General features: G+C 35.8%; 1 protein-coding gene across 1 annotated transcript; it reads right to left on the minus strand.

The window, feature by feature from the left end:
• Window positions 1–8,127: 8,127 nt before the first annotated feature.
• Window positions 8,128–16,251, minus strand: pkdccb (protein kinase domain containing, cytoplasmic b). Its single transcript, XM_039668747.2, has 7 exons — window positions 13,319–16,251; window positions 13,048–13,164; window positions 11,275–11,546; window positions 10,932–11,011; window positions 10,736–10,843; window positions 9,971–10,147; window positions 8,128–8,837 (listed from the first exon to the last, which is right to left on the minus strand). Exons 1-7 carry the CDS (start codon window positions 13,868–13,870, stop codon window positions 8,734–8,736), a joined length of 1,410 nt encoding a protein of 469 aa, XP_039524681.1. The 5' UTR covers window positions 13,871–16,251; the 3' UTR covers window positions 8,128–8,733.

A 16,251-nucleotide genomic window follows, 5' to 3' on the forward strand; every position in this document is an offset into this window, starting at 1 on the left:
GGAGCAAAGTTAGTTTTGGGAGCTTAATTTATTTGGATGTTTTAGATTTGAGCTTGAAATGAAAAACACATTTCACTTCGAATCAACTGTATATTCAATTAAAGGAACTAATAGGGTATTCTCTACGGTTTAAGTAACGTAATCAGTGTTCCTTAGCCGTTTTGTGTGGACTGCTACTCAACCCTATCAACACCCTTCATTATTACAAAGCTGAAACGTGTTCCTTTCGTCTCATATTATTATTGACATCAGTTATAATTGTCATTAATGTTAATTAAAAGTATTGCAATTCTGTGGATAAAAAGTGACTCAACATAATGGCTACATTTATAAAACTTGCACACATTGCATATTTTATTTTCTCTCTGTTAAAGTGGACCATTGTATTTTTTATATTTTATAGGTTTCACAAAGCAAAAGCGAAACTTTTCCAAGTACATCTTGGAACCTTCTTGCTGTACATTACACAGTTTTGACTTTATGGAATCTTTTAATAGGCCTTTTGATATTAGATTTTCTGATCAGCATCACTTTAGCATTTTAGAGAGTTCATGATGGTTACAGTAAACTAGGCAGTGTTTGACTTATAAAAAATGTGTTTGCTTTAAGAGAGTCTATCTGAAAACACTTAAGGTCAATCTTAGGTCCCCATCAACAAATATAGGTTTCATCCGGGATTATTATGTCAGATTATGAGGTATTGCTGTATTGCTTTTGATTGTCAGAACCCTACATAAGAAAGTCATTCACATGGGTCTGAATCATGGCTCGTTGGCTCAGTCCCCATTCTCTGCTGGACTTCTGTAGACCCTTTGAAACCTCCACATGGTCGAATCCTTATTTGCTCACTCTCTCCAAACGTAACTTTACCCAACCTCAACCCCCCACCTCCAACAGCAACCCCGCCAGCCTCTCGGAGTTTGGATCAGTCCTGCTTGTTTTCTCAGAGTAATCACTGAAAATTACTTTTACTGCCCTAATGTACTCCTGAAACACACCAAATTGGTGCCCATTATTACAAATTGATCGTAAAAAGTCTGAGACACACGCTAAGTAATGTTTAAAGAGGTCCTTGTACATGACAGAATTGACAACAACACCAGATTACGTGTATTAAGTGTAATTAAAAAGACGGTGGATATTTCACCCCAGGTGTAAGTCGTACGGGCAACCGCTGCCATAACCTCCCTGACAGGAATGACAGAAAGCCAGTTTCGTGACTCATTAGACTAGTCCATTTGGCTGTGATTTGCATTTAATTAATATTCCTCAAAGGAATGTACTGGCTCTAACAATGCTGACTAATGAACTCCTAATGGTGTCAAGTTTAACTATCTTTTGACTGATTCCTTAACTGTTTTATTGATATTGGGGCAATCTGCTAATTAGAGACTATTGAATACACAACCCAGGATTTCTGGACTCTGTTACAGTCTGGACTCTGTTACAAAGGAAATAAACAACAGGTCTCATATTTGATTTTGACAAATAGATGTAAATCAGTGGGATTGTGATAATGTAGAGCTGAAACATCTGGAGTAACTTATGAATTCAAATAATGTATTACAAAATTATCATGCTTATACTGAATATTCTGAATGATTCAGTTAAAATTTTGTTCAACTTTATGTATTGTACAACAAAATGTATTGTATATATTATGTGTGTGTGTATATATATATATATATATATACAGTATACTGTAACTGTCACTGTAAAAAATATTGTTGGTTTAACTTAAAAAATGAAGTAACCTAGTTGCCAGTTCATTGGAATGGAAAAATTGAGTTAATACAATAAAGGAGATTGATTTAATCATCAGAAACTCAAAATATTATGTTATCTGAACCACATAAATAATTTAAGTTGATTTAACAAAAGAAAAAATGTTGTGATTACAAATCATGAAAATATTTTTTACAGTGTGTATATATATATATATATATATAGATATAGATATAGATATATAGATATATCGTCTAAAGATCATTTTTATCAAGCTTGTATTTTTAAGTTCAGTAATTTCACTTTAATGACAATTAATAAGTTATCTTCATTGCCATTTAAGTGAAATTACTGAACTTAAATATACAAGCTTGATAAAAATGATCATTCTATAAGAAAATTTCAAATGGCACTTAGAGGCTTTTGCATTTGAACTCTTCATATTATTTAAATATATATATATATATATATATATATATATATATAGGTTTGGTAAAAAAAATGTATGAATGTTTATTAAAGTGCTTACTCAAAATGTATCTTTATCTTTAAATGTTTATATTTATAAAAAAAAAAAAATCTTCAATCAAAGGAGTAGTTAACTTTCAAATGAAAATTAGCCCCTGATTTACTCACCCTCAAGCCATCAGGTGTGTATGACTTTCTTCTTTCCGACGAATACAATCGGAGTTAATAAACACCCTGACACCATGCTTAACTTCAGATTCAGAAGGCCTTTATTAACCCCCAAACGCCGTGGGGAGTTCTTATATAATGGATGGATGCACTTTTTGAGCCTCAAACTGATGGTTGCAATCCACTGCCATTATAAAGCTCGGAAGCGTCATGTGTGTATTAATATAACCCCGATTGTATACAAACGGGATGGCTTGAGGGTGAGTAAATCCAAGGCTAATTTTCATTTTAAAGTGAACTGCTCCTTTAATCTCTGTTGATGTCAAAGACATCAAGTAAGCATGTTCTCTAAGTCCCCTAAGAAACTGTCAAACAGCCACAAGGTTAGAAGGCCTTCTCAAACAAAAGGCTTCGAAGCTTTGATTTCTCTACCAGCTGGCCCCGAGCACTCAGGCCTCTAGCCCCGAGCACTCAGGCCAGCCAGATCGAGAATGATTTACTGAAGCAATGTGCGAGTCCACAACAGTGGAAAGGAGACCTGGTGGACCCACTATGATGGATGTCCCTTAACTGTGGCACAACTTCAAGGCATTTGAGGAGGACAGGGAGGAGGAGGGGGCGTGAGAGTTTTCAAACACAAAGCACATCAAGCGCTTTATGTGGGAGTACAAGCAGATATCTCTTCTGAATTTGACTTCTGAATTTGAAATGCATACATCTTAACTTTGAGGGTGTAAACAAAAAGAATGAGAAAGGGGTTAGCTGTTAAAGATAATTGTACAGTCAGTGAATTCTTTCATGACGCTGTGACCTTCATATGAGATCATCTTTCTTGTCTCCTCTCATTTGTAGGGTTGAATCTGATTGGGGAAACAGATATAAACACCACTACAATTAGAAACACGTAATATGGTGGCTGAATATAACTGGACCAGCCTGAAACACTATTTTAGCTTATACTTTGTGAAAAAGATGAACAATTGAGTATACTTTTTGATTACTTTGTGGAACTATTTACAATATAGTGCAAACTGAATGCAGTGTTTTTGGACATTTAAATGCATGAAAAAAAAAAAGTTAAAGAAGCATGTTATTTGTTATTAAAAGAAAATGTATTATATTACATGCAGTTAGTAGTTGAAATTAAGAGTATACTTTTTTTGACATACTTAGTCTTTATATTTAACTTCATAATTCTATTGTCTTTGAATGTACTGACAAACATTTATGGTAAATTCAAATTGAATGTAATTTGTTGAAACTTGTCGTGTATATTTGTAATTACACATTTGTATGATTAAGTTGCAATTTAGTAGGCTACGTTTAAATATATTTACTTGAAATATAATTTTGAAATATACACTATGTTTAAATTCAAATCAAGTACAAATTACGAAAATAACATGACATGACATATCATCTGACCGCAGATACTGAATCAGAACAACGCGTTTTTCTCAGGCACTCTTTTCTGCGTCTGACAGAAAAGTCAACAGCTTTCGCATGTCTTCCAAAATAAAAGTCTTTCATTAGAGAAACATTGAATTGCGTTTGATGTTGTTTCTTTGACTGCACACTCCGAGACCCACCAGTGGAGAAACACTGATTTTATTTACTATTTCTAAATAACTGCCAGGAGGCATAACCAAAAGGGAACTGCTTTAAAATGACTTTAATTATGCTTTCATAACTGGGACTGCTGAGGCTTATCCTGTATTAGCAGAGCCAATCTACACAAGTCAGAGGAGAGAGATGAATACTTTACAGAAATCTCTTGAAAAACCTCATGGCTTTACAACACAAATGCAACATATTTCTAAACCACAAGCTCTGGTTTGCTTTTGGGCTACATATCATTTCCAGATGGAGGTCATGAATAAGAGTGATAGAAATAAGTTGAGTGAAACAGGACATCAAAATGGCTAATTTTCATAATGGCAGGGAAAGAGCAGGGCGCAAAAACAATCCAGTTCAATGCCACACAACTGTCAGTTAAAAACCACAGCAGCATAGAGCCCCACTATGAGACACTTGGAGGTAAGGGCAACAGGAATCTCTATGTGTCCTTACACTAAAAACAAACAGCAGAAATGTACAGTACTTTTCGTGACTTATGCTATGGTGTGGGCGATGCAACTGTGATTCAGACTGCGATTCAAGAGCCAACACAAATAAAGAAGGAGAAAAAGAGAAAACAGCCATAAGTTGCCAACATGTTCTTTCATTCTTGACATTGTAAAACATATGTAGTGCTTTAAAAAAAAGCCTAGAGTGTGTTTTAGACACTGTAGTGTTTCCATCTGTATGCTGTGATGCATGGTTATGTGAGTTTGGCCAAAAACAGCTACAAGTCATGTCTGCCATTACCGTGTCAGTATATAAGCCAAGAAAAACACAGCAGAATCCAGAAATTTAATTGTAGGTTGAAAGGTTGCAAACCCCATTTGATGATCATTGTACTTTAAAAACACAGCCACAAAAAGTCTTTAAGAAAACAAATATCTTAAAAAGAATCTAGTTTAAATATGTTCCAAGACAAATGTAATATTTATTATAATGTTGATTTCATATATGGTACTGAACAACTTGTAGCATTAAAAATTATATATAGCCTACACATCATTATATATATAAAGTCATGTGAAAAATATATATATATAAAAAAAACCTATTGAATTCTACAGTTCTATCATCTGGTCCTAGGTCTTAAAATTTGGTAAACACAACCTCAGATGAAGAACAAAGCATGATATATTATACTGTCATTATTTATTTAACAAAAACTAGGCCAAAATGGAGAAGCCATGTGTGTCAAAACTAAGTACACCCTTACTGCTTCCAGGATTAAGAGAGTATATAGCAGTCAGGCACTGCTGTTCACATGTCTTTGATTAACTGATCATCAGAAGGTGTGAAATCCTTTATAAAAGCGGACGTTTTGGAGGTTTGCTGGTTTGGAGCATTTAGGTGTTTATTAATTTGGCTCACAATGCCAAAGAGGAAAGACATCAGCAATGATCTTACAGAAGCAATTGTTGCCATCAATCTGAGAAGGGGCCATTTCCAAACCATTTTAAGTCCATTATTCTACAGTAATGAAGATAATTCACAAGTGGAAAACATTCAAGACAACTGCCAATCTGTGGACATCCCAGCAAATTTACCCCAAGGTCAGACTGTGTACTGTTCAGAGAAACTGCAGAAAACCCAATAACTACACCTCAGTTAACATGTTAAATGTTAAAGTTCATGGCAGTGCAAAAGTATGGCATGTTTGGAAGGGTTGACAGAAGAAAGCTTCTTCTCTCTAAAAAGAACATGGCAGCACGGCTCAGGTTTGCAAATTTGCATCTGAACAAATCACAAGACTTCTGGAAGAATGTGCTTTGGACAGATGAGACCAAAGTGGAGATATTTGGCCATAATGCACAGAGCCATGTTTGACGACAACCAAACACAGCATACACATTTTGATTTGGGCTTGTTTTGCAGCCACAGAGCATATTGCAGTCTGAAGACGACCATAATGGACAAACTTTGAGTTAAATTTTAAAATGTAATTTTTAACCCAATTATTGGGTTCCATGTTTATTGGGTTAAAGCAAAGAGTGTAGGTTTGATTTTCAATTAATTAATTATTTAAAAAAAATTCTTCTTCTTTATATTGAATGTATGAATTACATACTTAATGTATTTTAGATTTAATGATTAGACCCAAATAAAAAATAACCAGTAAACTAGGGCTGGGCGATATATCGAATATGTACGATGTATCGTTATATTTTTTGAAACGATATGGAATGAGGCAATACCGTTTATATCGATACAGTAGTTTGATATGAGCACATCTGAAAAATAGCGGAGGTTGCAGTGTGAGCTGCTGCAGTGAAAGTAGCTAGGCTACGTAGTACAATTTGCCCTAAACATGACACAAGCTTATATTAATTGCGTCAAAATCACTTTGATATAGTTAACAAGTTTAAGGCAGCTTGCCGCCCGGTCAAATGCTCTGACAGACACTGTTGCTGACTGACAGATATACTTGCGCTGTTTAATGCGTTTGAGATGTGGTGCTTTCCTCAGTGCTCAACTTACATTTCACATATTCTCCATCTGTAAATGTTAGAAAGTAAAGCAAATATGTCCATTTCACAACATATGTCCATGTCAGAAGAGGACGAGCTTCTGCAAGTGAATCTCCGCTAAAATTCATGCTTCCTTGAACGAGCGCCGGTGCGCGCATGCGCGTTTTTACCCCGCCTACTACGTAGTACGCAATAATTCTGACTAAAATAAACATATTGCTAAAATATTTGTTGTTGGAGAAAATAAATGTGCCATATGTGGAATTTTAAACCTACAAGTATATATTTTTAATGAAAGTGAAAGTGATTATAATGGGGAAATCAAATGCAGGCTAATATAATTAGTTTGTGCTTTTGTTTTTGTTTTTATTTTCATTTTTAGTTTAGCTTTTAGTCAATATAAAAACAAAAGCTTTTTGCACATAATATATTGCATAGCCTATATTATATTTGTTTCCATATCCTTCAATATCAACATTGTTTGTAGGATATCATTGGGCCGAATGTGAATATACTGTATATATAGCCTATATATATATATATATATATATAAATATATATATATATATATATATATATTATTTTTTTTTAATATAAAGATTTTCTTTATCTAAATAGAAAACGTAGAAAGTACCGAGATATATATCGTATATCGCCTTTTGACCAAAAAATATCGAGATATGATTTTTTGTCCATATCGCCCAGCCCTACAGTAAACCCCCTCACATTATTCTACCAACAGTTTGAATGGTGAGTGAGTGAACCTTTGGATAATTCTATCACTGCTGATTTACTCTAAATTAAGTCATTCTCATATCAAGTGTTTCAGATAATGTAAAATAATTGCATAAGATCTTATCAGTGACCAAACCCCAGGAGGACCAGGGGAATGCAAGAGGGACAATGGCTCCCACCTAAACATTCCCTGCCCCTGAAACCATAGCTGGGCTTATCTGTGCATATCTATGTAGTCATGAATGGAAACCCCTAACTAGGGCAGATGGCAGCCCCATTCGTGTGCTAACAGCAGATTTACTTTAATTGTTCCTAATGCTCCTTTGTTTTGGGGCTTCTCCATGAGAAAGGGGCCCCAAACAAGCTGCATTTACATGTAACAATTAAACTATAATGACCCTGCAAGTGATTTATTGGCATGCGTTGGAAAGGTTTTGTGTAAACTTTGCGCTTGGAGGTCTCTTCAGAAATGATTGCTAAAACACAAGCAGGAATGCCGACAGTTGATTTCACACCTGAAAAGTGAATTAACAGAAAGCACTGATTACATTAATGGGATACTCCACTTTTTTTGGAAATAGGCTCATTTTACAACTACCCCAGAGTTAAACTTCCCCAGGGTTTTACCATTTTCGAATCCATTCAGCCGATTTTCTGATATTTAGAAGAATATCAGTAACCAGTTTCTGGTCCCCTTGACTTTTTCCTACTATGGAAGTCAATGGGACCAGAAACGGTCTGTTCACTGATATTCTTCTAAATATCAGAAAATCGTCCGAATGGATTGGAAAACGGTAAAACCCAACTGTTTAACTCTGGGGGAGTTGTAAAACGAGCCTATTTCCAAAAAAAAGTGGAGTTTCCCTTTAAGATGGTAATGCCGCAATGTAGCTATGTGATCGGAAAACTGTCCTTATAGAAATGAAAGACAAATGTTTTTTTTTACTTAGTTTATATTAAACAATGAATAAAAAAAACCAGAATGTAGAACAAACATATCCACACAAATAACATTAATATCTCTTTCTCTGAAAGAAGAAAATGAACACACCCATGGGATGAAGTATGGCGTACTTCCTATATAAATATATATCAGTTAATACAGGAAAGACAATGGCTCCCGCTAAGCATTCCTGCACTTTTGTGGCTTCAGCACTTTTCCGCCTATTGACACGGTTCTCGGCACACACTGGCATCCAGCAAAACGCTACAAACTTCTGGCCTCATTAACATCAAAGTAAATCTGTGAAAGAGCTTGTTTTCTTTTTCCTCCTGCAGGCATTAGCCAGAGTAAAATAGGCTCAATGTCCTTCCAGTAGACCATGCCATGTGAACATAGGACAGGAGAAAAAGTTAGAAGGCTGTGTTTTTTCTTTCTGCTTCTTTCCCTTCAGGTTAATTATACCTGAAGGGAAATCCTTTTAAATGCTCCTTGGCAGTGTGTAGGATTGGCAGGGAGATCAAACAGCCATTGAGTAAGATGCCTATAAATATAACACATTCATTTGTCTCAAATTCCCTCCCCCCTCCAGTTCCTCTGGCTTTCTCTTTCTCAAAGCACTGCTCCCGAGGCTTTAACCCTCCTCATGTACACTGCTGAGTTCACATCTGGAACCAGATGGCTGAAGCCACTTCTGAAAGCGGCAAGAAGCCGACCTGCAGACAAGTAAAGGCAAAGAGAGCCCTTGGGTTAGACACAGTCTGTTCCAGACAGACACAACGGTCATGTTTTCAGATGATTTATAATACTGAACAGAGGTAGTCACCGCTTTATTGAAGGCCTGCTCATCGAATAGAAATTTAATTGATGTTTCAGAGGTTTTTCCAAAGCGTAACGGTGCGGAGGATTTATTGCTACCATTTTCCTTGTAAAACACATTCTTTCTCAAATAACACACTGTGAAAATCATTATTTTTGGTTTAGTTTAAAAGAAAATTTATGAGATATTTCAGATAATATATCTTGAATGAAGTTTATTTTTCATATACACTGTGCCTGTGGTCATTATTTAAAGCATAAATCTAAAAAAATTTAGTAAGGATTAATTTTTAAGACATTTTTTATTAATTGCTAACTAAAATAATGTGTTTTTTAAAAGTACATTTAAAACAGTGTTTTAACTAAAATTGGTAAGGATAAAACATTTTTTTTTAATATAAGTTCTCAATTTTAACATAAATCTAATAAAATCTATTGGGGTTTATTCATAAAATAAGAACAGAAAAATATTAAACAATTCAAATATACGCAATCTTGCAAAAATGTTTTACAAAATATCGGCAACACTTTACAATAAAGGTTCATTAGTTAACATTAGTGAACTAAGAATTAACAATAATTCTTCAGTATATATCAATCTTAGTTAATTTCAACATTTACAAATACATTATTAAAATCAAAGGTTGTATTTGTTCACTGCTAAATAAGATAACGTTATCAAAGATATCTAACGTAAACAACGATTAAAAAATACTGTAACAAATGTATTGCTCATTGTTAGTTCATGTTAGTTAATACATTAACTAATGTTAACTAATGAACCTTATTTTAAAGATGTTTAGATATTTGTACTTAAAGACAAGACAAAAACAATACTTTTTACATATTTTTTTCTGCTGTGATTGGGATCTGTTTTGAATTACAACATAGCTTTAATTTGTTTTAAACGCAAAGTAAAAAGATCATTTTTGGTTTGAGAAAGTATATCATTAAGTTGAGTGTCACTTTTTGCTTCACCAAATGATGTAATGATGTAAGTGTAATCTAGTAGTGCAAAGCAAACCCTGACCTGTCCAAGTTCTTTCGCTGCTGAGAGAGAAGCTTGTGCACTGTGGATGAGAACTGCAGATGAGCGCCGCCTCTCTGGCACTGTGCACAGACAGCACGCAGCCCTGCTGGTTGTACGACAGCCTGCATCTGTATTCCATATTTGCAACGCTCCTCATTCCTTTCAGGACGGCATAATCTGCACAAATAGAAAAAAAAAATATGCATCAAAACCATTCCAGGATCCACTCAACACTGTTGTAAGACCCATCTGTAAAATATTAGCACATTCAGAAACTTTAAGAGAAAAGAGTCCTCTCACAGTAGAGGTGGCAGAATCTCATGTTACTAAATGTGTGCGCGCACATGTGGGGACAACAAAAGAGCGGTGGCTCTGCCAAAATCTTAAAGTGTGGAAACTTTTTACAAGAGTTGCTGTGAACGCGTTCGGACATAAGATTTGCAGATTCTTTGACAATGCTTGGCAGTTTGAATGCCTCTGTGCAGGTTTATTGTGGTGATGTGATTGATTTATGGTGTCAAAGCTCACATAGAGGTATAGCGAGAGAGTCTTATGGGGTACAAAACTTGCCCTTGAAGATGGATTGAGTTACACATGTTTTATGACTGAAGTACGTCTTCTTTAAGGTGCGGTCAGAGACGCATCACGCTGAGAGCTCTGCGTATATCTGGAATGCTTTTTTTCAGTAGTAATGATTGCATAAGCATGTACCGGGAGCTGAAAACTGTTAAGAAGTATAATTCATCACTAAAACCAATGGATTACCTCGTGTTACTGATGGCGGCAAACTCTCCAGGTGCAGACCAGATTTGTACGCATGCAAAACCTCTTCAAAGGCGACTAGGGTTTCATTAATGCTTTGCTTCAAATCCCCTGTGACCAGAATGTAAAATTAAGCTTTCATTATACAGCCACTTTTGCTGTGATAGTTCATCAAGATGAATTTCACAGCAAAACTCACCTGTGGAGTTCATTATTTGGTGAATAAGGGGTTTCAGCAGTGGGGGAGCCTGATGAGGGAGCAGGTAGGTGAAAAAATACCTGGGGAGGAAAAGAATGAATTCATATAATTCATCCGAAACTCTGGCAAGAACAGCGGAGTGGTAATTCACGCTGAGAAATCAATATGCTACAACTGATTCCCTGACACTCAGCAGCAGCAGGGTGGAGAATTAATCATTACAGGCAAGGAGGAGAGAAGCTGTCGTGAAACTCCCTGCACCAACCATGACAGATTCTTGTACAAAATCTCTTTTTTTATTATCTGCCACTGACAATAAAGATGGAATGTGGGAAGTACTCACCTGTAGGCATTGTAGAGGTTCCTCAATTCGTTCAAGCCTTCACAGATTTTAGAGGGGGGACATCGTAGGGTGAAATTGCGGAGCGGGAACTGCAGCAGGCAGTCTGACTCCTCCTGACAGGCTGGTTCTTGAACACTTGCATCATCCAAGTCTGTTAGCTTGAGTTCTCCTGACGCCATAACAAACTGTCGAGGCTGGAAATCCAGGAGAGCTACCGATCCCAGCGGTGAGTGCGCCAGGTATTGAAGAAGCCGCACTAAACCAAGACAGACCTGCGTGCAAACACAATCAGTAGTTACTAAAACTGACAAATACAGGCCCATGCTGTACTCATTTGTGAATGTCTGCCATTTTTTACAAATTTTATGTACAGGTAAAACTTACACTGTAAAAAATGAATATGCTTTATCTAATCAAAAAATAAAAAAGGGCAACAGAATACAAGCAATATTATTAATTAAATTGAACCAATTAGAATTGAGTAATAATTCATCAAATTAATTCCTTAAAAGTTAAACATTTAAAATGAGTAAAACGTACAACCCCCCCACCCCCCCCCAAAAGACGCACATTTAAGTCACCATTATGGTGATCAGTGTGTGTTTTAGGTTTGTTATAAAATGAAGGTTTTCTCCTTCAGTGATTCTGCTTGTTAACGTCAGGTGTCTTCAATGTTGGCAATTTAAAATAAATAGTTCTTAATTAATCTTTGACATCTGTCTGGTTTATATTTTTGTTTAATTTTTTGTTGTAAACTTTACTTATTTTAAATGGCTAACTTTTATGGAATAATTTGATTCTAATGTGTTCAATTTAATTAATAATATTGCTTGTAATCTGTTGCCACAATTTTATTTATTATATAAAGCATATTCATTATACTTTTAAATAATTAGTAGTATAATTACTATATACTACTTTTTAAATAATTAAAATGGTCAGTTTTTTATGAACCAGTAAAACTTTTATTATTACTAACCAGTAAAACAATTATTATATATATATTTCTTGCATAATATTATATAATCATTTGTTTTATTATATCCTGGTTTGTTTTACACCTACGTTTGATGTAGTTTTACACCCGAATTTCCCTCGGGCATCAGTAAAGTAAGTTGATCCTTTTATATGCACAACGTACAGTAAATTATATAAATCTGTAAATATGATATGTAGTTTTACTAACTAGTCTTCACCATTATCCATTGTTTTTTCTTATATAAAGTTTTAACACTGGAGAGCATAGCAATGGTATCAAGTCCCCTTTGAATAGCCACAGCTCTTTAAAAACAGAGGTGGATGAAACCAAACACTGTTTGAATAACTCTCGACCACGTGTTATGACATTTCAGAGAAGGTAAGGATGTCAAAGATACACTCGATTACAGCCCTTTAGCTTAAACGCATTTGTCATGATCAGAACCTATCAAAAATCAAAGGCACAGAGTATCAACACCTGCTTCTTGTATACCAAAGTGAAGGTGAAAGAAAATACTCTCTCGCCTCGTGAAACTTGGCATCGCCTTCTCCCTCAAACAGTGCAGAGAAATTATCAGGGTGAAGAAAAAGTAAAAGAATGGACATCTGAGACAGACATCTGTCCCTCGGTACTATTTGATCAGGCTCAGTTGGTATGGAGATGGGGCTCCAGTTAATCCACCCAAGCTGAAGAATTCCATCCACCCCCACCTCAGGTATGCCCTGTGGGGGGACAGTGGGTGGGGAATCTCTGATTAACACTCCATAGGAGGCCTGGGGGGGTGGTGCTCTTACCCGAAAGCGCTCTTCCCAGGGGCTCTGCAGGAGCTGTATCATCTGAAGGGGCATCCCCTGCTCCAGAACTGTTGTGATGCCACCAACCAGGGCGCTGTCCTGACACTGACCTTTCAGCTGGAACAAACACAAAAAGATCAGTGGATGGATAAACTGGTGCAAAATGCAATGTGTGGCACATATTAATCCTTTAAACCATTTCATATCTCAAACATGACATAACAACAGCACAACCTGGAGAATGAGTCCAAGTTATTGCATATGTTCTTACCTCTACAATATTGGGGTGCTGCAGTTTCTGCAATAACACAATCTCCTTCCTCAGTTTGAAAGAAACAAGCTCATGACAGCCCTGTGAATCTTTAAAATCATCCATGCACAATCTCATGTCAGTGCCCTGATGGTTTACAGATTTCAGCGCCACAAATAATCCTTGCGGTAACTCTGCTTTTAACACTGTTTTAGTGTAACCTGAACCAAGAAAGTCAACAGCTTTTATGCCACTAAGTTCTTCACAACCAATAACAGTTTTAGCATTGATATAGTTCACACTGTCACTTGTGGATACACGTGGATCCCCAAACCCTCCAAAAGATTGTATATTGTCAAATGTAATGTCCAGGAGCTCAAGTTCTTGTTGTCTTTCCTTAAGTTGTTGGAGTAATCTCTCGCGCTGTGGAGTTAAACCATCTGGGCGGGCAGCATCACCAAAAGGTGTGTTCTCCTTGAGACCAAAGTGCCATTTTTTCAGAAAAACTGTTAAAGAAATAAACAACAAACCAAGAAGGAAAAAAGTGCAAAAGGGATTCCTTGAGAAAGTCATGGTAAGTTCTTGTAAGTCCAGTCTGCACTGTCAAAATCCAACACGGTGTGTTCGGTCATTCTTCTCTCGCCTCACTCTGGCACGGACAGAACGTGCGCACTGTAATTTAGTGTAGTAACTGTGAGCTGTGGTAACGCCCCCTGGGCGTGTCCTACTGCTCGTGGCCAAATAATCACCTCCCACACAATGCAACCTCAATTGACACACACACAAAAGACGCACTGTTTTTTACCATTTCATTGACCTTTTGAAGGATGTATGTTAAAGATAATATACTTTCAGACGGCCATTATCGCAAAACAAATGCGTACAGGGTTCAGGAAAGAGGTGAACTGACTGTTAGTGAACGATTAAATAAATAAAACACACTGACATGAAACATTGATTGCTTGAAGTACCCTACAATTATTAGATTATCTTAGATAATAGCTTGAAGAAAAATAGTCCATTACAGCATTTAATAGCCTACATAACCAAATAAATGTATAGCCATAGGCTATTGTTTTTATTATTCTGCACTCCAAGTTACTGTTTACTTTAGACCAGCGAGCAAATTTATTTTTTTATAGCTTTTTTTTGTCAGCCAGTTATTTATTTATTTATTTTATCCCCACCAGTTTGTGATGTTTTCGTTTTCTTGCTTTAACTGGGTAATATTAAGCATTTAGCACGGCTACTGTTTTATTCTTGCTATAAAATCAATTTTGTCCATTCAGGGCATTTTTATAACTGTCACAGGTTCTTTATTCTGTTGAACACAAAATAAAATATTTGAAAGAATGTTGGTAACCAAACAGTTGACCCTAACCCTACACTAACCCATTCACTTCCATAGTAAAGAAAAATACAATGGAAGTCAAAGGCCTGTCAACTGTTTGGTAACCAGCATTCTATACAATATTTTGTGTTCAACAGAACAAATGAACTCAATTTGGGGGGAACTATCCTTTTAATGTGCATCACTTAGAAACTGCAAGGTGAGCTTACCTCTTTATGTCAGTAGGTGGTAGCAAAGTATGTCTTAGTTAGGCCCACCATCTAAAACTTCCTTTAATATTTAACATACCAAAGGTTAAATTTTCAAGTTTTATAGAATGTATAGGGGAATATTGGTTATTAATTACAATATTAGGATGCACATATGTGTACCACAGATGGTGAAAATGCATCTCACATGAACAAAACACTCATCATGGGCATTTTATTAGGCCTGGGCTGGTTCCATTACAAATGCAAATGATTGGCTGAGGCACATTACCTTTTACAATTTATAACTGTGAGATCAGTTTCATCATGAGGACTTAAGGTCTCATTCATTTTAAGGTTCAAAAGAATGTGAAAATCCTAAAACATATTGACGTAACAAAGTCACACACAGTTAATGTCTTATTTAACACATTATATATAAATGTGGTCCAATTTTTATTGTACATTTTTATTTAGCTAAATGTTTAACTTAACATTTCCTCCACTTAGTGATGTAGAGTAAATTATAGTTTCTTGCAGTATTATTGAAAGCCTTTTTATAAATATAAAACTATTACTGGAATAATGTGCGGAAACAGTGACACTAACACCGATCGAATCCACCCGGTACACATTATTTTAAAACCAAACACAGTTTAGAAACACAGCATATAAATGTTATTTCACTCATACATCTCTTGTCACGGAGCCTTTTCTCACTGCTTTTTTATTAAGAAAATGTGTTTTTATGTCTTGAAATACACCAAGGAAATAAAACAATGTAGCACTCACAGGGAGAAATGAGCCCCTAGAGATTACTATGATATGACTGCCAAAACAGAAACACCCATGATCTGAAGCAAACATGCTCGAATGGATTCCAGAGGCAACGGAGCTGTGGGCTTAACACATATCATGTCAAAACTCGTTGAGTTAAGGCGCATGTGAGAAAAAGTCTTTTCTAGCACACTGTCTGTAGAGAATAGTGAGTCATAATAATAAATAATATATTACTTTGGTGCCATTTAAATTTGCAATGAATTTCATTATAGTCTCATCATCTCAGCTCAGTGTGTGATGTTCCCTTTCTGCCAAGTGTCAACCATAAATACCCAATACATAATGTTGACTTTCTCAGAATAACCTACATGGTCGCTTGTTTATCAAATGGATATTCAACCAGCAGTATCTGATATAAAAAGGTTGTATCGCTAATATTTATCAGGATCTGCTGGACCAACCACTCTTTGTAACCAAATCATTTTAGCTTTTGAAACAACAGAAACATTTCCACTATTATTAGCCAGTAAAAAGGGGACCTGCATCTCATTAAATAGTTTTTTTTTTTCTTGTAACAAATTCAAATGGTAAAATAATAATAATAAATTCTAGGAAATTATAATAAATGCCCTTGG

Source organism: Pimephales promelas, chromosome 15 (genome assembly GCF_988280905.1).
Source record: "Pimephales promelas chromosome 15, fPimPro1.hap1.1, whole genome shotgun sequence".
Lineage (NCBI taxonomy): Eukaryota > Metazoa > Chordata > Actinopteri > Cypriniformes > Leuciscidae > Pimephales > Pimephales promelas.

Excerpts from the sequence above, each read along its gene's own strand:
- pkdccb (XM_039668747.2), bottom strand. The coding sequence starts at position 13,870 with ATGACTTTCTCAAGGAATCCCTTTTGCACTTTTTTCCTTCTTGGTTTG. Across the intron at positions 13,165-13,318 it reads AGCACCCCAATATTGTAGAG|CTGAAAGGTCAGTGTCAGGA; the intron begins GTAAGAACATAT and ends TGTTTGTTCCAG. Across the intron at positions 10,844-10,931 it reads CCAAATAATGAACTCCACAG|GGGATTTGAAGCAAAGCATT; the intron begins GTGAGTTTTGCT and ends TTCTGGTCACAG.